The sequence below is a fragment of the Phycodurus eques genome, chromosome 10 (assembly GCF_024500275.1).
Source record: "Phycodurus eques isolate BA_2022a chromosome 10, UOR_Pequ_1.1, whole genome shotgun sequence".
Lineage (NCBI taxonomy): Eukaryota > Metazoa > Chordata > Actinopteri > Syngnathiformes > Syngnathidae > Phycodurus > Phycodurus eques.
Window position 1 is genome coordinate 29,584,312 of NC_084534.1, and position 22,659 is coordinate 29,606,970.

General features: G+C 51.1%; 4 protein-coding genes across 6 annotated transcripts; 1 reads left to right on the forward strand and 3 right to left on the reverse strand.

Moving 5' to 3' along the window:
* Window positions 1-1,478: 1,478 nt before the first annotated feature.
* tsen2 (TSEN2 tRNA splicing endonuclease subunit) lies at window positions 1,479-9,644 on the reverse strand. Its single transcript, XM_061688449.1, has 11 exons — window positions 9,336-9,644; window positions 8,733-8,799; window positions 8,617-8,656; window positions 7,467-7,830; window positions 7,285-7,359; window positions 7,117-7,167; window positions 4,090-4,234; window positions 3,971-4,007; window positions 2,704-2,815; window positions 2,515-2,604; window positions 1,479-1,844 (listed from the first exon to the last, which is right to left on the reverse strand). The coding sequence occupies exons 1-11, from the start codon at window positions 9,504-9,506 to the stop codon at window positions 1,785-1,787; spliced, it is 1,212 nt and encodes a 403-aa protein (XP_061544433.1). The 5' UTR covers window positions 9,507-9,644; the 3' UTR covers window positions 1,479-1,784.
* Window positions 9,645-10,614: 970 nt separating this feature from the next.
* Window positions 10,615-15,110, reverse strand: mkrn2os.2 (MKRN2 opposite strand, tandem duplicate 2). Of its 3 annotated transcripts, none has more exons than XM_061688452.1 (5): window positions 15,031-15,110; window positions 13,889-14,159; window positions 12,842-12,891; window positions 12,609-12,777; window positions 10,615-11,006 (listed from the first exon to the last, which is right to left on the reverse strand). In XM_061688452.1, exons 2-5 carry the CDS (start codon window positions 14,095-14,097, stop codon window positions 10,733-10,735), a joined length of 702 nt encoding a protein of 233 aa, XP_061544436.1. In that variant the 5' UTR covers window positions 14,098-14,159; window positions 15,031-15,110; the 3' UTR covers window positions 10,615-10,732. The 3 variants fall into 3 exon arrangements, with proteins under 3 accessions (XP_061544436.1, XP_061544435.1, XP_061544434.1); XM_061688451.1 differs by lacking the exon at window positions 10,615-11,006 and adding an exon at window positions 11,061-12,500; XM_061688450.1 differs by lacking the exon at window positions 10,615-11,006 and having other exon boundaries at window positions 11,061-12,777.
* mkrn2os.1 (MKRN2 opposite strand, tandem duplicate 1) lies at window positions 14,699-17,145 on the reverse strand. Its single transcript, XM_061688453.1, has 4 exons — window positions 16,840-17,145; window positions 16,661-16,707; window positions 15,200-15,356; window positions 14,699-15,130 (listed from the first exon to the last, which is right to left on the reverse strand). Exons 1-4 carry the CDS (start codon window positions 17,055-17,057, stop codon window positions 14,929-14,931), a joined length of 624 nt encoding a protein of 207 aa, XP_061544437.1. The 5' UTR covers window positions 17,058-17,145; the 3' UTR covers window positions 14,699-14,928.
* A 467-nt stretch (window positions 17,146-17,612) lies between these two features.
* Window positions 17,613-21,983, forward strand: mkrn2 (makorin, ring finger protein, 2). The gene is made up of 10 exons (XM_061687653.1): window positions 17,613-17,824; window positions 18,820-18,948; window positions 20,111-20,229; window positions 20,313-20,441; window positions 20,513-20,688; window positions 20,772-20,837; window positions 20,912-21,060; window positions 21,128-21,238; window positions 21,328-21,472; window positions 21,554-21,983. The coding sequence occupies exons 1-10, from the start codon at window positions 17,799-17,801 to the stop codon at window positions 21,728-21,730; spliced, it is 1,227 nt and encodes a 408-aa protein (XP_061543637.1). The 5' UTR covers window positions 17,613-17,798; the 3' UTR covers window positions 21,731-21,983.
* The last annotated feature ends 676 nt before the right edge of the window (window positions 21,984-22,659 follow it).

Consider the following 22,659-nt stretch of genomic DNA (forward strand, 5'->3'; position numbering starts at 1 on the left):
AAATTAAGCAGTGATCAGACGAGCCCATGACTGCACGAGGTATAGCACGGTATGCGTTATTTAGCGTCGTGTAGCAGTGGTCTAAAGTATTATTTTCCCTGGTAGGACAGTCGATGCGCTGCTTGTATTTAGGGAGTTCGTGGTCGAGTTTAGCTTTGTTAAAGTCCCCGAGAATAATGAGGGGGGAGTCCGGGTGTTTTTTTTTCAATTTCGTTGACTTGTTCGGCGAGCGTTAGCAATGCGGCGTTCGTGTTAGCTTGAGGCGTAATATAGACTCCGGCCAGTATGAACGATGCGAACTCACGTAGAGAGTAGAATGGTTTACAGTTTAAGAATAGCGACTCCAAATGCGGGCAGCAGTGTGTGCTGAGCACCGTGACGTCCGTACACCGTTTTTCGTTGATATGGAGGCATATCCCGCCGCCCTTCGTTTTCCCCGATGATTCCGCTTCGCGGTCCGCTCGATGAACGCGGAAGCCGGGAAGCGTGACGGCGCCATCGGGTACGGCGTCGCAAAGCCGGGTCTCCGTGAAGCGCATGGCCGCGGAACGTCCTAAGTCTTTACCGGTCTTTAACAGAAGACGAAGCTCGTCCGTTTCGTTGGGTCGGGAGCGTAGATTCGCGAGGCGGATCGACGGGAACGCCAATCTGTGTCCTCTCTTGCGGAGTTTCACCTGAATGCCGGCTCGTTTCCCTCTGTGGCGCCGCTTCCGCCTGCGTGCGCCGAAAACCGCGGACGCCGCTCCGGTGAGTAAATCGGGGAAAAAACTGAGCGGATTTTCGAAAGTCGGTGACAGAAAGTCCGGAGTAGCCTCCTTGATGGTTAGCAGGTCTCCCCTCGTGTGAGTGAGTCGCGTAAGGTCTCCAAAGACGGACGAAAAACACAAAAACAAAGACAATACTAGAGAGCGCGTTACCGAGGCGACCACACTGGTAGGTGCCATCTTGGATTTGGAGAAGGCGTTCGACCGTGTCCCTCGGGGAGTCCTGTGGGGGTGCTTCGGAAGTATGGGGTACCGAACCCCCTGATACGGGCTGTTCGGTCCCCGTACGACCGGAGTCAGAGTTTGGTCCGCATATCCGGCAGTAAGTCGGACTCGTCCCGATGAGGGTTGGACTCCGCCAAGGAGTGTGGGTCGTGACCCAAAGAACAAGATCCCGGATATAAGCGGCCGAAATGAGCTTCCTCCGCAGGGTGTCCGGGCTCTCCCTTAGAGATAGGGTGAGAAGCTCGGTCAACCGGGAGGGTCTCAGAGTCAAGCCGATGCTCCTCCGCATCGAGAGGAGCCAGATGAGGTGGCTGGGGAGAGGGAAGTCCGGGCGTCCCTGCTAAAGCTACTGCCCACGCGATCCGACCCGGATAAGCGGAAGAAAATGGATGGATGGAAGAAAATGACTTCTTGCGTTTGTTTGGAGGTGGAGTTTCAACCTCCATATGTTCGTCTGCATTGCTCAAGTTTCACACGATCGCTTCGATATTTATCAAGAAACGCACACAAGATGTTTATTTAGTGGAGAAAACAAACCAAAAAGTTGCTGTTGGCACGATTGGGTGCCCCCCAAACCTCAAGACCTGGAACTCCGCCCCCAACCACCTCATTAAAAACCTCTCTTTGCAAAAAGGCTTCTCGCAATGGAGCCTGTTGATATCTATGATTATATATATTGGTTTTATTGGGATTACTATTTTTATTTTTTTGACTGAAATGTTTATCATCATCATCCTAACTTCACGTCCACACGTTCCACTCCTCTGCGGACACGCCCCCTCTGCTGTCAGCCAATCAGACGTCTTCTTGCTCGGCACGTTCTCGGGAGGAAACCCACCTGCTGACCAGGACCACCTGCGCGCACACACACGCACGCACGCGGACCACTTCACTCAAGAGCAAATGAGCTTGTGGCATGTACCGACTGTACATTTACGGGTAACTCGATTCATGAGAAGTTTCAAACGTCCCTTGTTGACTTGCAGAGGTTTCCGGAACGTAAAATCCACAAAATAGTCACCGCGTAATTTGGATTGCATTGACAATATATTGTCAATTTTATGCATAATTCCAATATTTCCCTCTATCCTAACCACCTGTGGAGGGATTACAATTGGTTCAAATAAGCGGCGGTAGGCTACATTAAATGAGCTGACGACGTTAACTTCACGTGCGGTCGTCTAACTTAAGCTAGTTGTGCTTTGCAGTAGACAAATTGTATTTTATCGTTTTAAGTGTGAACTGCTCCCAAACGTCTTCTACGCACGCTTCCTTCCCGGCTCGCGCTTTTTTGCTATGCGAATGACATAACGTCAGTCCGCGTGGAAAAATAATCCCCACAAAATCCCGCGATATAGAAGAACAAAGAAAAACGACGTTCGCATTAGACGCCTTCTTGAGTTTTAGTTCCAGAAATATTGGCAAGCGAGGGAGTCCGTTTGGCGGTCGTCGGCAAAGAGGCGAGGCCCGCCCGTATTTTGTAGCGCGACGTCAGTGCGGCGAACACGAGCGCTGACGGCGTTACCTGAACTTTCAGCTTGCTCAGACAGGCGGGCGAGTCCAGCTCAGCCTCCGATAGGTCGGCCGGACGGATGACGTAACACAGCAGCAGCTCCTGCGGGCGCAGCGACCAACACCTTTTTGCTTTTGGTTCGTTTTCTTGACACGGGACAAAAGCGGCGGATGAAATGCGGCGCAGCGCGGTCGTCGTCACCTTGGAGACGTTGGCGGTGATTCTGCTCAAAGTTGCCAGAGAACGCCAGGAAAACGGACGCATCGTTGAGCCGGCAAAACGCTCGTCCGCCTTTTCCACCACCACGGAATAACTGAAAGACACATTTTCACATGCCGACCAAATGGCAAATTTTGACTTCAGAGCTTCTCAAACTTTTTGGGTCCAGGGAGATTCCCAAAAGCACCCCCTCAACATCTTGACGTCAATTCAACACGACGACCACGGCAACCCGAAAGGACTCAAAAGTTGCAGACTTGAGGGAAAAGTCCAAATGTTATAATAACAAAGGAATATTATTTCAAGAAAAACGGTTGTACTCAACGAGAATAAAGTCAGATTTTTTTCTGTCTGTCTGTCTGTCTTTACAAGAACAAGGACATTTTATTGGGATAAAAAGCTGTATTTTGAAAGATAAAGATTTTCAAGGTAAAGTTGAATAATTTTATATTAAGGATCCTGTTATTTGCTTCTAAAATGCTTGACGATAATTGATGAAAATGTCCAAAGGCACAACTATTTAGTCCTGAATTGTGGCTATCGTGTTGAACTGTTTTTCAGCATTTCAGATTTGCAAATTTTTTTTGGGGGGGGGGGGCGCTGACGCACTTCCGGCCCAGCACGAGTCGCTCCTCCTCCGCTATATAACAACTTGAGTTGGGTCAGCGAGCTCGCGATGCCTGCACGCTGGAAAAGCCCCTTCCCTTCGGTTCGTCCACCCGCTGATGTGACCGCTTTGGAGCGCCTCGTTGTTGGCCCCGAGCGTGCGCTCTTCAAAGTCGAAAGAGCGAGGGGGGCGGCCGCCCGACTCGGCAGGCGGCGTGCGGACCGAGGCCGCCCGCTGCTGTGGCCGCTTTAGAACGCCTCGTTGTCGAGAAAGCGCGAGGCTCGATTTGTCATCAATTTCAAGCCTCATTTTATATAATGTCATAAGACATTTTTATTTACACTTTACAGGGACTTCATAGTCAAATTTTAACAAGAAATTCCTTTGAAAAAGTAATTTCAAAATGCAGCTTTAGTCTCTTCATGTTATGCCTTTTATTCGGAGAAAGATTCCTTGATTCTGCGGGGGGGGGGTAGACTATGTTCTCAAAAATAACCTGCTTTTTCAAATATTCTTCAATCATTTTCAATAACCTGCTGTTCAAAAATATGACTGAATATGTAACAACAGCCATTGAGACTATTTTTGCGATTTGTGCGCTCCGGCGCCATCTTTGTTTGCCGTTTGTCGGACGTTGTGTACCTGGCGTGGTAGAAAGGAGGACCTTTCCTGTACAGCACTGGAAAAAAACAAAAGAGCAGTCATCACGTTTAGCGCGACACCGGCGGTCCCGCGACGCGGCCGGCCGGCGCTTTTCTTACGCATGTCCACGCCGTACTTGGCGCCGCTTCCTCCTTTGGGGACCCACCCCCGGCTGCGGAAGTGGTGGTACGCCGCGTAAGCGCTGACGAAGTCGGGGCGCAGCGAGACGAACCGCCGCCAAAGCTGCGCGATCGACAGGGGCTCCTGGCCAATCACAGACGAGGACACGCTCACCACATGGCAAAGATGACAAGTACTCACATTTTGTACTTACAGTAAGTACAAGTACAGACACTTGCTCTGATCGGATGGCGGTTATTCTCTATTTAAACGGATCAGACGCTTCGACGTGGCCTTCCTATCATTGTGAAGCACAATTTGCCAAGATTGCCGGCCCACTCATCGAGAACGTGACGTGGGTGAAAATTAGGAGCGAGGGAGGACGATATTTCGAGGTTAGGCTCGTCCTCCGCTCCCGTTCATCCATCCATCCATTTCCTTCCGCTTCTCCGCGGTTAGGTCACGGGGGCAGCAGCTCAAGCAGGGAAACCCAGACTTCCCTCTCCCGACTCTCCCGCAGTCTTCCGCAGATTCTCACGCAGCTGCGACGCGCCCGCCACGAACGGCGGCCGCACCGAATCGGTCGCCAAATACGCCGTTGATCCGCCGACATACGAAGGCTTGTAATTCGTGCGTTCAGACGGGTTTGTCCCTCGCAAAACCGCGCGCTCTTGAATGAAAATCGACTTTGGTTCGCAGACGCCGCAATGAGCGCGTTCGCGATCACGTTCATCGGGCGGAAATGAACTAAGGTCAGTTGACGTTCGCCCAAAACATCAAGCAGTTCGTGAACTTTTGTTCCTCGAACTCGTTCGGGTCCAAGACCGCTCGACGGCAGACGTGGCTTCCTATGGCGCCGGATCGGAGACGCCTCGCTGAGAACGACGCAACGGCGAAAAGCTGAGCTCGGAGAAAACTCGACCAAGACAACGGCGGTCCCACGTGGGCCCGCGGCAGCGCTGACAAAAAATGGTGGCCCCCGCCATCGGTGAGTTGCCCGTCCCTGGTCGAGACTGAATTTGGAAGACTCGCTCGCTTAAAACCCGGAAACGCCGCGTCGCCGTTCGGCCGAGTTAGCGGGCGGCTACTTGAATATGAATTGACAAAAGGACGTCACGACGTCATCCGTTTCAAATCGCCGTTTTGCAAGCCTCACGCCGTCGATTGACTTTTCCATTCAACAAATGTCAACCGTAAGTCAGGTCAAAGGCTCATTTGGAACAATGTTTTGCATAAATCAGTGAAAAAATGGATTTTGACAGAACATGAACAACAAAAGCAAAAATCACATTTCGTGCAGCATGTTGTTGTTGAAGAGCATCAAAACAACAACATGTTCCAATACTTTTGATAACTTCGTCAACCTAGTAAGAAGAAACATCTACTCGCAGTGGGTACGGAAAGTATTCAGACCCCCTCAAATCTTTCACTCTTTGTTCCATTGCAGCCATTTGCGAAAATCATTGAAGTTCATTTGTTTCCTCATTAATGTACACACAGCACCCCATAGTGACAGAAAAATAATTATTAAAAAAGAAAAACGGAAATATCACACCGCCATAAGTATTCAGAGCCTTTGCCGAGTATTTAGCAGAAGCCCCCTTTTGCGCTAATACAGCCGCGAGTCTTTTGGGGAATGAGGCAACAAGTTTTTCACACCTGGATTGGGGGATCCTCTGCCATTGCTCCTTGCAGATCCTCTCCAGTTCCGTCAGGTTGGATGGTGAACGTGGGTGGGCAGCCATTTTCAGGTCTCTCCAGAGATGCTCAATTGGGTTGAAGTCAGGGCTCTGGCTGGACCATTCAAGAACAGTCACGGAGTTGTTCTGAAACCTTTCCTTCGTTATTTTAACTGTGCGCTGAGAGTCATTGTCTTGTCGGAAGGTGAAGTCTGAGGTCCTGAGCACTCTGGAGAAGGTTTTTGTCCAGGATATCCCCGTCCTTGGCCGCATTCATCTTTCCTCCGATTGCAACCGGTCGTCCTGTCCCTGCAGCTGCAAAACACCCCCACAGCATGATGCTGCCTCCACCATGCGTCACTGTTGGGACTGTAGTGGACAGGTGATGAATTAAGGCCAACAATTTCTATCTTGGTCTGCTCAGACCAGAGAATCTTATTTCTCACCATCTTGGAGTCCTTCAGGTGTTTTTTTTTTGTTTTTTTTTTTTTTTTTAGCAAACTCCATGCGGGCTGTCATGCGCACCGAGGAGAGGCTTCCTTCCGTCGGGCCACTCTGCCATGAAGCCCCGACTGGTGGAGGGCTACAGCGATGGTGGACTTTCTAGAACTTTCTCCCATTTCCCGACTGCATCTCTGGAGCTCAGCCACAGCCTCTCTGGGTTCTTCTTGACCTCTCTCACCAAGGCTCTTCTCCCCCGATTGCTCAGTTTGGCCGGACGACGAGCTCTAGGAAGGGTTCTGGTCGTCCCAAACGTCTTCTATTTCAGGATTATGGAGGCCACTGTGCTCTTAGGAACCTTAAGTACGGCAGAAGTTTTTTTTTGGAACCTTGGCCAGATCTGTGCCTTGCCACAATTCTGTCTCTGAGCTCTTCAGGCAGTTCCTTTGACCTCATGAGTCTCATTTCCTCTGACATGCACTGTGAGTGAGCTGTAAGGTCTTATACAGACAGGGGCGTGGCTTTCCTCATCAAGTCCAATCAGTATCATCAAACACAGCTGGACTCCAATGACGGTGTCGAACCATCTCAAGGATGATCAGAAGAAATGGACAGCACCCGACTTCAATATATGAGTGTCACAGCAAAGGGTCTGAATACTTTGAATACAGTTTTTCCTTTTTCATAAATCTGCAAAAATGTCAACAATTCAGTTTTTTTTCTGTCACTATGGGGTGCTGTGTGTACATTGAGGAAAAAAATGATTTTAGCAAATGGCTGCAATATAACAAAGAGTGAAAGATTGAAGGGGTCTGAATACTTTCCGTACCCACTGTAAGTACGGTAGAAGTTAAGTATTTGTACTCGGTTACTTCCCAGCACTGGGAAAGACAGACAGACAATTACCTGCTCCAGGTGGACGGACAGGCAGCCCAGGCTGTAGACCAGGAAGAAGGCCTGCGGGCACACACGCACACGGACGGCATGACGGCTAGCGGAGCCTTCAGACCAATCGAGCCGAATCGATCGGTCCGCGCGACTGATCAAATCAATGAAAAGGTTTTACGACCGGACCTCCTCCAGGCCCAGTTGTAGATATTCGCTCAGCCGTAACGGATTCCGTCTGAGGTGCCGCACCTCCACGGCGACCTGAAACCACACGCGCTCAAAAACTCCATTTCGACGCTACAAACGTTTGCCGAAAGCCAAATTGATCCGAAAAGAAGAAAATCTTTCAGGCGTAACTCGAGACTCACGCGGTCGGCGTCGGAGGCCACGAAGACGAAACCGGGACCCGGAACTAAAGAACCGTCATCCAGGTCGGCGTCGGAATCCGAGGCAGATCCTCGGTCAGGGGCGGCGTCGGGGCTCGGGCCGGAACTGAGCTCACAAACTGGACTCGGACTCAGTTCGGGCTCGGGGTCAAGACTGAAGTTCGCGTAGGGGTGCGCTCGAGCGTCCCCGTCCCCGCCCTCCGCCTCGTCAACCTCCTCGGCTTCGCGCCTCAGCTCGTCCGGGTGGACCGGCTGACGCAGTCGGAGCAGCCTTTGAGTGACGGCCTCTTGAGCCAACCCCTGAGCCAGGAGCGCCGACTCCGCCCACCCGAGCAGCTCCTCGTACCTGCGGGACGAAACGAGGAAAGACCTCCAGTCATCTCACAGCAGACTTTCAGATAAAAGAGCTTATCTTCTATTGTAATGCAAAATTCCGATTGGAAATGGTAGGACTGGTTTTTGAGTGCTCTTGTACCTGAAATAGTGAATGGCAACGATTGCTTTCATCGGAACACCCCAGTCTACTCAAGAATAATAACATTTTGAGAATAGAGTATCCTAAAGATCATCCCAACAATTATTTGAGTGATCGCACAAAAATTGATTTGGCATAATACCAATAGACAATGAGGTGCAGGTCCTATTTTTGTCCACTTGAAGTCGCCATCATCACGTTCTACACTGCAGCATCCGTGACTTTGAGTGCGCGTGGCTTCAGGAGGCGGGGCCTGGCCCGGTGAGTGAAGTGGGAGTCCGCAAATGAGAGTGTAGAGTTTGCTGTTGCTGGCTCAGGGTAGCGGCTAGCTGTAAACAAGCTAAACATTTCGGGTTGTTCAAATCATCGTTGCAAAAACCGTCATATTGAAAACGATTCCGCTCACGTTGTCTGGTCTATACTAGAACCTCTCTGTTGGCAGCCGTGCCGTTCGTGTAAGCGGTGCACGTCAGCTGGCGACGACGGCGAAATATTCGATCGGATTCAATTCAATTTGGTCACGTGTATTTCGGTTCAAACTTTCAAAATGTTTCCGAATTCCCACAGCATTTCTGGGTCGGCGCGGTCGTTCCGTTTCACGGTCGTCGGCGTACGAGGGCGACCGAGACCGGGACTACGGGAAGCGATGTCACCCGCCTGGCCTGTGTGATGACAGGAAGCAGGAAGCCTTCGTGTTCTGGAAACACAAACGACAGACAGAACGCGGTTGAGTCCGGCGCGGAGCGGCAACGCGACCTCCGAGGTCAACTCACGCTGCCATCGGTCGGCGAGGCCGCGCTCCGGTCGGGCTCTGGACAGGACGCCTTTCCCGAAATATCCCTGAAAGCCCACAAAGGGTTCAAAGGTCCGCTTGACATTAGCGAGCAGCCGTCTTCGGATGTTATTGTGACGACACAATTCACAACATCGAGACGGGCTTAACTTGTTTTCAGAAAAAGTCACGTCGCTCAAGATTTGCTTGGATGATTGGATGAGTGGGAAGACACAACAAGAACAACATCTAATTTTACATCATCATCATCATCATAATATAGAAGTTAAAAGTTCAAAACGTCATACTGTGGTTGCCAAAGAGCCGGTTAGTGTACGTGTTGATGATTCCACCTGCGTGTAAATCTTAAAAATGACATTAGTCATGCTGCAGGTTACAAACATCATTCGCCTCAAAAGTTGTACGAGTTATGCAAAAAGTTATACATATGAGGTATCCTTCACGTATAATCTGGTCTCTTGCGAGGTGATGCGATACAAAATAATCGTAAATATGAAGCTCTCGAGTGTGTTCTCGTTCAACTCAAATTGTAGCGGTGGGTAACGACGAAGACAAGATCACATCAAAGTCGTCATTTGGTCACCCGCTTGTGAATCTCGCCGACGTGCTCGGGCTCCGTGACCAGCACGTGTCGGTTGACGAGGTCCGCCCGGAAGCAGCTCGTCGTCGGTCTCCTTCGGCTCGCGGGGAGCGGCGCCGCGTACTCTTCGTACACCCGGCAGCGACGCCGGGGAGGCCGAAAGTCGGCCTGCATGCCGCCGGCTTCCGCGGACGACCACCGGGAAGCGAGCAGACGTCCCAAGTTGTGCTCCCGGGTTAGCCTCTTAGCATTCTGCTGCTAGCGTGCCGGCAAACCGGCGTCACCAAAATATGTGTCCGGCTGGAAATGAACACGAACAGGTCGTCGGGAAATTTGAGTTCAGGGGGCGTCGCCTTTCGAGCCCGTTTTGGGCACCCCTCAATTGAATAAATGGTTGATTTAAACACATCTTTTTTTTTTTTTTTTTTTACCGTGTGCCCTTTTTAAACAAGCTGGAAAGGTGTATTAGCATAGCACTTATCGTATTTCAACAGCTTCCAAAAGCCAATCCCTCCCACCGCGGCCCGACCGGCTCGGTGCGCGTCACCTACACACAGCAAAATATCCCGCCTTTCGTCTTGGTCTCACTTTCTGTCTTCAACCAGCACGTGTGACAAGCCACTCCAATCCGCTTTTGCTGGGACTCAAAACTTTAGTCAGGTTACAGGGAAAAAAACATGTTTTTCATGCTTTTCTTACGTTAAAATGTACAAAACAGTTCAATGGATCTTGCCTGGCTGGGAGCTAAAATTCTCCTCCGACGATGACTTCATGATAAGTCTCGTCGACGTTTGAAGTCACCTGCTAAGGGACAACGAATGTAAATTAGCTGTACGCTCACTTTGGCCCATTTAGCTATTATGCTGCACACAAATGGAATAAATTGCCAACAGAAGTGACGTCAGCCCCAAGTGTGTATGTTATTAAGTCCAGGTTAAAAACTTCTTTTTTCCCATGCTTTCTAGAGCATTTCCACCTTTAAATCATATGTCTTGCACTGTACGCTGTTTCAATTGTATTTGTATTTTTTCTCTTTGTTTTCAATGTTTATAAGCTGTTTTTTTGTTTTGAATCATGTAAAGCACATTGAGTTACCTTGTGTATGAAATGCGCTATATAAATCAATTGGCACAAGTATGGTACTGGTGCTCATGAACGCGCATTGTCCCTTCTAAATAAATCCAATCAAATAAAGAACCGGCCCCGCCGGCGACCACGAGTCCATTATTAGTCGCCATGTGCCCTCCATTGAAAACGAACGGACGAACTCACACGACCAAAGATTTATTTGCACACATGGCGGACGGGTAGACTCTCCGCACACACACGACGACACACAAGTAAACGCTAGTACACGCAGCAACACAGGTCCAGTATTTGGAGTACACGAAGGAGCGCGTTCAAAAGTCCCGGTCCTCATCACGAAGGGTGCGAATCCGCGACGACGACGACGACGTCGCGCGGGCGGGCCGCCCGTCCGCCACGTAGAATTGTCGCCGTCGAAGGTGTCGGCACAGCGCCGCGAACTCGCACGCTCGGCTCACGGCGGGCAGGATCCGAGTGCGGGCGAAGGCGTCCCTGCTCGCGGGACCTCGGCCCGGGCCCTCGGCGGCCAGCGCGCCGTTGATGAACTCCACGCAGAACGTCAGGCAGTTGTGAGAGTCCTCGGCAAAGCTGACGTTTCGCTCGATGCCACGTGGGGAAAAAGGCAAAATCGAACCTTCCCTCAGTACTAAAACCTTCACTTGGGTCTTGATCCTCCTCTTGGGACGAAAACCTTGTGTGGGATAGGCTCCAGCACGCCCGCGACCCGCGTGAGGAGAAGCGGCTCAGAAGATGGATGGTTGGATGTTAGCAATGCTAACTCGAAAATACTTTTCCAGAAGAAACCGTTTTGGCTGGCTATGTATGATGCAGCAACATCAAAGTGGGGCCAAAAAACAGTGGGATTAATAATGTATTTGTTATTATTATGTTTTAGACCACTTTTTGTTTCACATTTGACCAATCTAACAGCAAGATCACATTCGACCCAACGGCAGGGTCGCGTTCCACCCATTTTGGGGTAGACAGCCCCAACCCAACACGCAGGGTCGAACCCCCTAAGCCAGACTAGCTGGTCTAAAATAACCGCTCGTTGGGTCGGTCCAACTTTAGGAATGCATCGGCCCGTTTTGGGTTATTCGGGTAACCCGTGGATGAAATGCTGTAGCGGACCTGCGCTCTGCAAATCGAGGCGCCGCAGAGACTCGCGACCACTTGAGAACTCCCGCACCTCAACGCTGCGCTGCTGTGAGACGGCGACTTGGGCAAGGCCTGGTGTACGTCGAGTGGACCTTAACCTAATTAGCAGCTTCCTGTCAAATCTTCATTCCTGTTAAGTGGGAGCCCCCACGTGTCCTAGTTATTCACCATGCCCTACTATTTTACATCCACATGCTTTTTAGATTCCGATTTTTCTGATTGTGAAGATGGCCCCGATTTAGTTAACCTCCTGCCTGATTCTGACTCTGACACAGATTTAGATTTTTCTGGTTCCTTCCCTAGTTTATCCCGTCCTCGTCAGTTTTTGTCACCTCTCCCCGTTTCCAACCCCAGTGAGTCCTAATCCTTTCCCTCAGACCTTTTCTTGGCCATGTACCCGGGACCGCCACGTGGTGGCCCACGGAGGCGCCCAAGTAAAGGTCAAATTCTGCCCCCTCGTTTTTTTCCTCTGTTCCCAAGTCACTTCATTTTTCACCCGTTCTCACACGTCGTTCCACGGCTCCAATTAAGTCACGTCTATTCAAACCTTCCCCCGAGCCACCATGTTCAGTACCAGCCATTTTTCCTAGTTCACATTCCCGAGTCCCTGTGCACTCTGCCCCTCCCGTACCCTTTACTCCCAAACCTCGATGACGCCGGGCCGAGCAAGCGACCGCAGGCCCCGTTCCGGCTCCTCGGCGGCCTCGCCAGGCTCCTGTTCTGCCACCCGTCCCGGCTCCGGCGGCGCTCGTCCAGCGGCCGTCTCCCGTCCCTATTCCCCTGGCCCCTGCATTACCATTGGTCCGCCCTTTACAGGGCCCGAATGGCCCTGTAAAGACCCTGGTGCTTGGGCTCCTGGACGACCTCCTGAACCGCTCAGCCAAGCGCCTCACCTCGGGTGGCCTGGATGGCCACCAGACCGACCTGAGGGGTGGACTCTTGAGCCTAAACCATTCTCTCTGCACAAGACCCGATAAGAACTGAAGGCGACCGGTCGCGGCTGCCAGATCTTCTCCGGACGCGTGCGTGTACCTGTGCCAGGTGGGGTCCCACAGGGGTCCGCGTGAGAACTGCTCCAGGTACCGGTCCCACTGGGCAAGGAGGTGGAAGGTGTCGGGTCTCACCAGGGGGACGCTCACGCAGCCGAGCCAGCCGCTCTGGTCTCGGACCACGCCCCTCTCCGTGTAGTTGTACACCACGCCTGCACGCGCACACGCCCACCTTCAGCCACTCCATTGTCAGCTGGACATCGAGTGCGAGCCCACCTGAAGTGTTGGCGATCCCCGTGTGAAGTTCCGACGTCCCGTCAAAGTCTCTGCAGGACATCCACCTCGTTAGCGCCGCCAAAGGACAGCAGCGAAATCCAACGGTGTGTGTGTGCGTGTGCGTGCATGCCCCCATTTTTGTGTTGTCGTGTGCACGCCGGTGTGTCGTGTACCTGTGCGACGTACACGTGTACGTATGTTTGTGTGGACTCGCGTATTTCGTTGTGCTCTGCGTCAGGGTGTGTACTGTTCAACTTTTGCAGGTTTTTTGGGCTGGGGGGACCGTGTGTGTATCCCAGCAATCTTCGGGCGAGAGGCGGGGTACACCCCGAACTGGTCGCCAGCCAATCGCAGGGCACATAGAAACAACCAACCAGTCGCACTCACATTCCCACCAAAGGGCAATTTAGAGTCTTCAATCAACCTCGCATGCATGCATGGGATTTGAATCCCGGTCCTCAGACCTGTGAGGCAGATGTGCTAACCGGTCGTCCACTGTTCCCAAGTGTAACGCATTATTATTATTTTATTATGAATTAGTTTACGCTCCACCGGTTAAAGCGTCTGCCTCACAGTTCTGAGGACCGGGGTTCAAATCCCGGCCTCGCCGGTGTGGAGTTTGCATGTTGCCTTGCGTGGCTTTTCTCCGGGCGCTCCGGTTTCCTCCCACATCCCAAAAACATGCATGAATTGGAGACTGGTTGTTTGTTTGTATGTGCCCTGCGATTGGCCGGCGATCGGTTCAGGGTGTACCCCGCCTCCTACCCGATGACAGCCGGGACAGGCTCCGGCGCGCCCGCTACCCGCGTGAGGAGAAGCGGCTCAGAAAACGGATGGATGGATAGTTTCCGTCCGATCCCTGCCTACTTTTTGGTGGGAAACCCCGCCTATTCGTGTTGTTTTGACGGGATACCCCACTTAGTCGTTTTTTTGGTTTGTTTGTTTTTTCCAGAAAAAAAGCGGGGTCGGTCGAGCCCGGGTGGTCCACTGTACCTCTATCTCTCTCTCTCTCTACATATATATCTATCTATATACACACACACACACCTGTCGGCGTTGCGGTCCGCAGGCGCAACGAGGAGGCAGCACGGCGTCTTGTATCCGTCGCAGAGCGGGTTGGGAATGCTGACCGGCGGCTCCCGCAGGCGTCGTCCCGCCAGACGCTCGCCGCAAGCCGGACAAAGTTGAGGCAACGAGAAGCAGAAGACGTCCTTCAGGCACTCGTGCCGCACGCGGATCACGCCGGGCTCCTCCATGGACGGGCGGGCGGCGGACGAGCTTCTCGCACGGCGCCCGGGTGTCACGTGATAAGCGCGCCCTATCAGGTTGCGCGGAAACAACAGCTGAGCTTCAGGTGCTGAGTTTCATGTTGGTTCGCCGGCTCAAATGTCAATCATCTTTATGAAAGGTCACGGTGTTGTCATCTCCATGTATATACGACAATATTATTGGCCACAAGATTAGGGACAGCAGAGGTTCATTTTTCTGTGGAACTAATGATAATTATTGCATAATCCTAATCATAAACTCCTATTAGCTCTAATCAACATCAAACAGTCCAAGGCAGTAACATGCTGACTTTTGATTGACATCACGTCAGAGATATAATATGTTGTGTGCGTGTGTGTTGCGCGACCGGCGACAGCTCGCCCTGCTGGGATTGGATGGCGCAGGGGTCCCTAATGTTGTGGCCACGCTGTGACTGCGTGCACAGGGGATGATCTCACTTACAATCATGATTTACCATCTTACACTGAAAAAATAAGGCCTTTGAATTTGAACATGCACATTCGTTGCACACGATCAAATTTGGTCATATGATGTCATTTTCTTTGAGGAGAAGCGGGGTAAATGATGTCAGATGAGCCCTTTTTAATCACGCACAAACGATCTACATCTTCAAATGAAGTCAATTCAAAGGACATCAGTCATCTGAGGATTCAGTGTGTGTGATGCCAATTCAGGTGCGTTTCCCATCTCGTGTCAAATGTCAAATTTCCACTCAGGTGTGTTTTGCGTCGCCGTGGAAACACCTTCGCGGCTTGCCGAGTTCAGGGAGCCCGGGAGACGCGAGCGACGCGGCGGAATCAAGCGGTCCAGTATCCGTGGCGACGGACGTGCCGGAAGAGCGCCAAATACTCGGAGGCGGCCCGCACCCTGGGGAGCACCAGGTCGGAGGTGAAACGCACCCTGCTGATTGGCTGCTTGCCCTGTGACATCAGCATCTGGTTGATGAAACCCAGAGCGAAACCGTAGCAACAGGAGCCAAACTCCCTCTGGTCCTCGAACCTGGACGGACGGACGGACGCGTGAGCAGGTCGAAGGAGCGAGAGCGCGGCGGCCGTTTCCGAGCAGAACCTGTGTGGCGTCCACGCGTCCGTAGCGGCGAAGCGGTCCAGCTGCTCGTCCCAGTGTGGGATGCGGTCGCCGGGGGCGACCAGCGGGACGACGATGCTCTGTTGCCAGCCGCGCTGCTGGCGCTGAACGCCCGACTCCGTATAACTCAACACCACGCCTGTAACGAGAACATCTGACGTTAGAAGTTGGGAAGGGCGAATTTCAAAGGTTAGCGTACTCGTGAAGTCTCCCGATACCAGCGACTGATACGTACAGCAAAAAATCTGACGTCAAATAAGTCCTCCTTGCCAGTAGTTGGCACTATACAATGAACACATTGGTGAATCATCATGTGCGTGAACAAGCTGAAACTAGTCGAAAACGAGCAAATTATGGCTATTTTCAGTCTTTTTTTAAGGGTTTTGTTCTGGCAGTGGCCAAATAAATACATCCATCCATCCATCCATCCATCCATCCATCCATCCATTCATCCATTGTCTGAGCCGCTTCTCCTCACTAGGGTCGCGGGCGTGCTGGAGCCTATCCCAGCTATCAACCGGCAGGAGGCGGGGTACACCCTGAACCGGTTGCCAGCCAATCGCAGGGCACATTTGAACATTTGCACTAACATTTACACCTACGGGCAATTTAGAGTTGTCAATGAACCTACCACGCATGTTTTTGGGATGTGGGAGGAAACCGGAGTCTCCGGAGAAAACCCCCAAACTCCACACAGGCGGGGCCGGGGATTGAACCCCGGTCCTCAGAACTGTGAGGCAGACGCTCTAACCAGTCGTTCACCGTGCCTGGCAAAATACATGTGTACAAAAAATGTAATGCTTGTGAGCCAGACTTCAACAAGCTAGCGTTCTACAGAACTATCGCGGTTCATTCATTGCAGACACTTTTGAAAAAAGTTGCCAAAAAAGTTAGTCCCTGTTCGGAGTTCCCTTGTTGTGATTGTTCGACGTGCGTGCAACCGTACGCAGCGCAATGTGCAGGCATCCTCGTTATTTTGGTTTCCGACCGTGTCGTCCCTCCGCAAACATGAAATGCGCCGATACTTTGCCCCCACTAGCTTAGCGTCGCCATAGGTCTATAATCAACATTCTGCGTTTTATGTCGCGTCGTAGCTCACTTTAGAAGACTTTGAAAGTAACGAGCTCATTTTTAAAATGTAAGGAGTAAAAAGTACAGATATTTGTATTTAAAAAGTAAGGAGTAAAAGTAAACCCGCCTAAAAGTAACCCGCCTCTCGCCCAGAGTCAGCTGAGATAGGTGCTCGCACGCCCGCGACCCGAGTGAGGATAAGCGGCACGGAAGATGAAGATGATAAGCATCGGTGGCTGGTATCGGCAACCTTGGCGAGTACCCGATACCTTGAAATGAGGCCGGTGTTGGTACTTTTACTCATTTTGACATATCAACTTGAATTCAACATGAATCATGCTTTAATGAACACAAAACAAGCCTGCTTGTTACCTTCAGAATTGGAGATGCCAACATGAAGCTCACAATCTTTTTCTTCACTGCTTGAGGACCCCCCCGCACACACACACACACACACACACACACAAATATGTACTTGAATGTACGTGTGGTTACTATGACAGCAGTTCTATGCAGTAAAATGTTGTTGTTTTTTTTGTGCTGGTTCTGACCTGAGGCCGTCGGCGCCGTCCCGCGACGTGACCAGGAAGCAGCAGCTGGTGCGGTGCCCGTCCACGATGGGCGAGCGGAGGCGCACCGGAGCCTCCGCCACAGAGAAGCTCGGCGCCCGGCCGCACTCGGGGCACCGCCGCCCCGCCGGAGCCGCGTCGGCCGCCGTCAACGAGGTCCGCCCGCAGTGGGAGAAGCGCAGCAGGTCTCCGAGCTCCATGAACGCGAACTCCGGACACACGGCTGGACTGGAAGTGGAGCAGGTGACCGGCTTGGGCGGGGCCAAAGCGTTGTGACGCAGCGTGTGCTCGAAATCCCACCGGAAACTGTGCGACATAGAAAAAAAAACCAAAAACAAAACAAACAACAGCAAAAAAAAAAACGTGAAAAAGAATCCATTTTATATTTCCACTTCGCGTCTTTTAAATTCATTTTAGTAACCAAATAACTTGTTAATTATTTATTATTAAATGTATAATAAATTAAACAGTAAAATGCTAATGAATTTTATTCCATTTATACAATCATTTTCATATAAAATAAATTACAAAAAAATATGTATACAATTTAGAAATAGAATAGAATAATTTAAAAGAAAATATTGTATGTATTTAATATTTCTGACACATTTAACATTTTGAAAAGATAATTCATTCAATAATTGGTTACGCAATTAAATTGAATTTATAGAGTAATGTAATGTTTCAAATGCTTCTCTTGGGCACAAAAGTTTTCCCACCCCTAAAATATAGCTCGACATACAGTATATACAGTAAATATAGTTTACAACTGGTTTGTTTGACTGCTCTTAAGTTGAAAATACTGTTTGACGAGGCTGAAGGTCGGTTGTTGCTGCCCGGACGCGTTTGTACGGAACGCCACTGTCAGTCAAACACGGGCAGCTAGCTAGCTAGCGTAACGGAGCTAGCTTCAGCAAACATTTGGAGGCTCCGCGAGGAAGATGAGCACCAAACAGGTCACCTGCCGGTAAGTCGGTCTGTCTCTCGCCCGACACCCTCTCTGTCTGTCTGTCTGTCTGCCTGCGTGCCGCACTTCTGTCTGTCTGTCTGTCTGTCTGTCTGCCTGCCTGCCTGCCTGCCTGCCTGCGTGCAAGAGATCGTTTGTGTTAGCCGGACGTGTTAGCCTCATGCTAATGTTTTTATCGGTAACCTTCTTGACCCATCTCTGGCTTCATCTTGCTGTCAATCAATCCGCCTCTTAGCTCGCCGCTTTGTAAATATTATCGTATAAAAATGATAGAATAATAATCCGCACAAATAATTATTCCAATTTCAAATCACCACGTGACGTCACAAAGATGCGCCAGCGTCACGTACTTGCAAACAGCGAATAAACAAAAATTGCGAAGAGTGCTGTTACTTTCGAATAATACGACTCAAGTCCTTGAAATAATTACTCGAGTAACCCAAAGTACATATTCAGTTAAAAAAAACATCTCAATCACAGAATAACTGATGAGTAACTTGATTTCTAATATCTGATATCTAATAACAAAAAAAGAAACGTGAAATATTTCCAATGAAATACAACCTTCTCACCAGAGATGTAGATTATTAAATGTATTCATGTGTGCAGATCGCTACAGATGAACTTTGTTATGAGAATTTTGCTCTGAGTAACCAGTCAGAGGATGGAAAACTGGTGATTTCATTGAGGTGAGGGCTGATAAACTGGAAATGTGATTGGTTAAAGAAACAGTGCCATTTTCAGCGTCATTTTCACTCCTGATCGTGAAGGTCGTGAGCAGAATGAGATTGACATGGAAGATGAAACCTAATTGGATGAAAAAAAATCTGTATCCACATTACTGGATGGAAGCAGCGCAACCAAGATAAACCAAAAGATTATTAGGAATAAATGAATACAGTTTCACCACGTTTGTGTTTTGGTTGTGTCGAAGGACGGTCACACGTGCGTAGAGAACGAGGACTGTAATATTTGGTGTGGTGTTTGTGTCAAAGGTACTTCCTGCACGGCGTGTGCCGGGAGGGCAGCCGCTGCATGTTCTCTCACGACCCGTCCAGCAGCAAGCCTTCCACCATCTGCAAGTTCTACCAGAGAGGAGTCTGCGCCTACGGAGAACGTTGCAGGTCACCTCCTCAAAAACGCAAACATCGGCGGGCGAGATTTATTTATTGGATTTGTTTCATCTTTGCTCAGACAAAAAGCAAAACAATCTAAACACAATTCTGGGAACTTGCATCAACTTCTGCAGAATTAATAGAAACACACTGGTGCCTTGGGATAAGAGTCTGACCACACTAGTATCTCAAAACATTCAAATGTCAAATCATCATTCCCCATTTAAATGAATGGAATTGTAATCAATTCGTTTTTTTATGAGGAAAAACTTGACTCAACTGACTCGTACTGTATAAAAACTAGGGCCCGACCGATTAATCGGCTGGCTGATTCAATCGGCCGAGTACGCCAACTATCGGACTCGGCATCAGCTTGTATCGGTTGTAACATTTGCTCTCATAACCTGCAAACAAGGTTAATTTTGTTGTAGTCAATGACCTTTTTTTGTTTTTTTATTCCCCCCTAAAGAAGATTAGACGTTGACTACATAGAAATGTATTTCTGTGGACTAAGACGATGAGAAGTGTATTGATGTTTTTGTCACGGAGCAAAAAGGAGAAGTAAATGGCTGGCAGAGACGAGATCGATCACAGCAATTTTTTTTGGAAGAGGCCGGAGAAGTTGAGAAGAGAACCAATCAGAGCAACGTGATAAGGAAGTACGTATACCAGTTTGTGACTGGATCCAGAGCGTTCTAGCGCTAGATAGATATAAAATAATGAGCGACGCCATAGCTATGGCCACGAGTGCGTTAGCACGTGTGTTTGGAAACACGAGCAACTGGAAGCCACGATTACAGTCCAGTCGTCCTGAAATCCACTCACCCGTATGCATGATAATAAAAATCCATTGTGGATCGATTATTATAATAAAGAATCCGGTGACTTTCTTGCTGTTTTGTGAACGGTCCTCTTCGACTCTAGCCGGACGTTGTGAAGTGCGCTGGCGCCGTCTCGCGGCGGGGGTCCGAGGCGCATCCAATGTAGCTGGTATCGCGAGACCCAAAAAATGGGTCAAGCGACGGCTCGCATTTTGACAAACTCCTCAGTCGAGTCACTCGAGGCAGCAGTGTAAAAATGTTGAGTTCTTTTCGGGAAACAAACGTGCCGTCAGTCAAAAGGTCGAGATGAACGGCGTCCACGTTTAACGTGACGATTGACGTGCGCGCAGATACGACCACATCAAACCGGCCTACAGAGGAGGGGGCGGGGCTTCAGATAACAAGGCGGGCCCTGGAGGCGGAGCTTCAGTCAGACCTGATGCCAGGAAGCCAGTGAGAGACGCTCAAGGTCAACTTGCACGCACGCGGACGACACGGGGACGCTTATACACGACGGGATTCAAATAAAATTCATGCGTATGTGTGACTCAGTGGGCCATCTCGACAGCGCCTTCGGGGGTCCGGCGGTCAGCGCCGGGGTTTCCGAGGCACCGCCCGCTTCTTCTCACTCGTACGTGGACGCCATCAGGACGGGCCTGGAAGCGTCGGTGCCGGAACAAGGTGAGACCCCGACGGCGCTTCGGGCCGACGCGACGGCTAACGGACGGCCGCGATCGGCGGTTTTCGTGTAGCCCCTCCCCAGATGGGCGGAGCCTACCAGGACTTTTCCCAGCTGTGTCCGTACGCCGCCGCCGGCCGCTGCTTCTACCGGGACGACTGCCCGTATCTCCACGGCGACCGGTGCGAAGTGTGCCGGCTGCACGCGCTGCACCCGCATGACGCCGAGCAGAGGCGGGCCCACGAAAAGGTGACGGCGCCGGCGGTCGCTGCGACATCACCGGCGCGTCGCCGGCGCTGACCGTGTCATGATGTCGGTGTGCCTGTGCCCAGATTTGCATGCTGGCCTTCGAGAGGGACATGGAGAAAGCCTTTGCGGCGCAGCTCAGTCAAGACAAGGTATCGGTCGGTCAACATACGACGCCGCCGCCCCCGCCGCCGCCGCCGATGACGGCGATGTTATTTTTCTCGAGGTGTGTTCCATCTGCATGGAGGTGGTGGTTCAGAAGGCCATCCCGTCGGAGCGGCGCTTTGGCATTTTGTCGTCGTGCTGCCACGTCTTCTGCTTGGTGTGCATCCGACAGTGGCGATGCACGCGCAACTTCAGCAACAAGATCATCAAGTGAGGCTCGTCACGTGACGTGTGAGTGCGAGAATGTGCACGCATCACGTGACGTGCGTTCCCCTAGGTCGTGTCCCGAGTGTCGCGTGGTCTCCGAGTTCGTCATCCCCTCGGTGTACTGGGTGGAGGAGCAGGAGGACAAGGACAACCTGATCGAGCTCTTCAAGTCCGGAGTCAGGTGAGCCTGCCGGCCGGCCGTCCGCCGCCGCCGCCGCCCGCCGGCCCGTTGCGCGCTCGCTCCATCTCGTCCCGTTTGCGTGTGCGCAGCAAGAAGGCGTGCAAGTACTTTGACCAGGGCCGCGGCTCGTGTCCCTTCGGAGGAAAGTGTTTGTACCTCCACGCCTTCCCGGACGGAAGCCGAGCGGAGGCGGAGAAGCCGCGCAAGCAGCTGAGCTCGGAGGGGAACGTCCGGGTCAGCGCCGGCCGCCGCCGCCGCCGCGTCGCGCCGCCGCGGTGTACGGCCGCCGTTCAAGCGTCTTTTTTGTCGTCGCAGTTCATGAACAACGTGCGTTTGTGGGACTTCATCGAAGAGCGCGAGCAGCACCCCGGCGGCCGCGCGTTGCCGTCGCTGGATGATGACATGACGGAGCTGAGAGAGCTCTTCATGCAGATGTCGGCGCCCGGACACGACGGGCCCGAGATGGGCCAGGAACAGCAACAGCAGCAGTAGAAGAAGAAGATGCGGTGTTGTCAGCTAAAAACAAACACACACACTCACACACACGTGCGTACGCACACGCATTGCGATAGTGTGAGCGTGTGCGAGTGGTCACTTCCCGCCTGCGTGCTGCGATGTGAATACTTGATCTATTTATAGACGCTAGTCAAGTTTGAGCAGCTTCGAAATGATTTGTGCTCTCTTTTATCCTTCGTGTACGTCCACATCTTCATCTTCATCACAAATAAAAAAAGATCCTGACTAACACGCACAACAAGCGTCCTGCTTTCTTGACTTCTTTTGCCAGCTTGTTTGCCTTTTTTCTTCCCTTTCTTTCCTTTTATTTCATTCGCATTTCATATTTCCTTTCTTTCTATTGGTCTCATTTACTTTCTCCCAGTCTTTGTAGGCGGGCGGCCATTTGACGACGGCCGGACGAATTGATGGGTCGCGGCAACGGACGAGCGGCGTCTGAGGAATGCGCAGTACGTGCGCCGCGTCTGTATGTAATCTGCACGTGTTCATATGCGTGCGAGCGCTAAGCGCGCCGCTTTCCCCGTGGCGGGAATGCGCGCGGTCCGCTTCACACCTTCTGCAACTTCACAATTGTTCTTCAGCGGCCAAACTGGAGACTCCTCTTCTTCTTCTTCTTCTTCTGTCTGTCGTCGTTCTTCTTTTTCTTCTCCTTTTTTTCCCCATTTCGTCTTACTGTTGCCGTTAACAATTAAAGGGGAACTGAACCCAAGATGACAAAACGTTAGATTTTAAATATGCATATCTTTATCCGCTACTTGGGAAAAACCTGTCGTTGCTTACTTGGGCTGCCATTTTTAGGACTTTTCACTCTGGTGTGAATTTGCAAGAATGTGACGTGTGCCAGCCCAATGACTATTCAGCAACGACGAGCCACGTATTCGACTTCGCGACGTGTACAAAAGCTC

Excerpts from the sequence above, each read along its gene's own strand:
- mkrn2os.1 (XM_061688453.1), bottom strand. The coding sequence starts at position 17,057 with ATGGAGCTCGGAGACCTGCTGCGCTTCTCCCACTGCGGGCGGACCTCG. Across the intron at positions 16,708-16,839 it reads GACGGCGCCGACGGCCTCAG|TGAAGAAAAAGATTGTGAGC; the intron begins GTCAGAACCAGC and ends GTCCTCAAGCAG. Across the intron at positions 15,131-15,199 it reads GACGCGTGGACGCCACACAG|GTTCGAGGACCAGAGGGAGT; the intron begins GTTCTGCTCGGA and ends CCGTCCGTCCAG.
- mkrn2 (XM_061687653.1), top strand. The coding sequence starts at position 17,799 with ATGAGCACCAAACAGGTCACCTGCCG. Across the intron at positions 17,825-18,819 it reads ACCAAACAGGTCACCTGCCG|GTACTTCCTGCACGGCGTGT; the intron begins GTAAGTCGGTCT and ends TTTGTGTCAAAG. Across the intron at positions 20,689-20,771 it reads AGAGGCGGGCCCACGAAAAG|ATTTGCATGCTGGCCTTCGA; the intron begins GTGACGGCGCCG and ends GCCTGTGCCCAG.
- mkrn2os.2 (XM_061688450.1), bottom strand. The coding sequence starts at position 14,097 with ATGGAGGAGCCCGGCGTGATCCGCGTGCGGCACGAGTGCCTGAAGGAC. Across the intron at positions 12,892-13,888 it reads GCGGACCGCAACGCCGACAG|AGACTTTGACGGGACGTCGG; the intron begins GTGTGTGTGTGT and ends GATGTCCTGCAG. Across the intron at positions 12,778-12,841 it reads GGGGATCGCCAACACTTCAG|GCGTGGTGTACAACTACACG; the intron begins GTGGGCTCGCAC and ends GTGCGCGTGCAG.
- tsen2 (XM_061688449.1), bottom strand. The coding sequence starts at position 9,506 with ATGCAGGCCGACTTTCGGCCTCCCCGGCGTCGCTGCCGGGTGTACGAA. Across the intron at positions 7,831-8,616 it reads CCTGTCATCACACAGGCCAG|GTACGAGGAGCTGCTCGGGT; the intron begins GCGGGTGACATC and ends TTCGTCCCGCAG. Across the intron at positions 7,168-7,284 it reads TACAACTGGGCCTGGAGGAG|GCCTTCTTCCTGGTCTACAG; the intron begins GTCCGGTCGTAA and ends GTGTGCCCGCAG.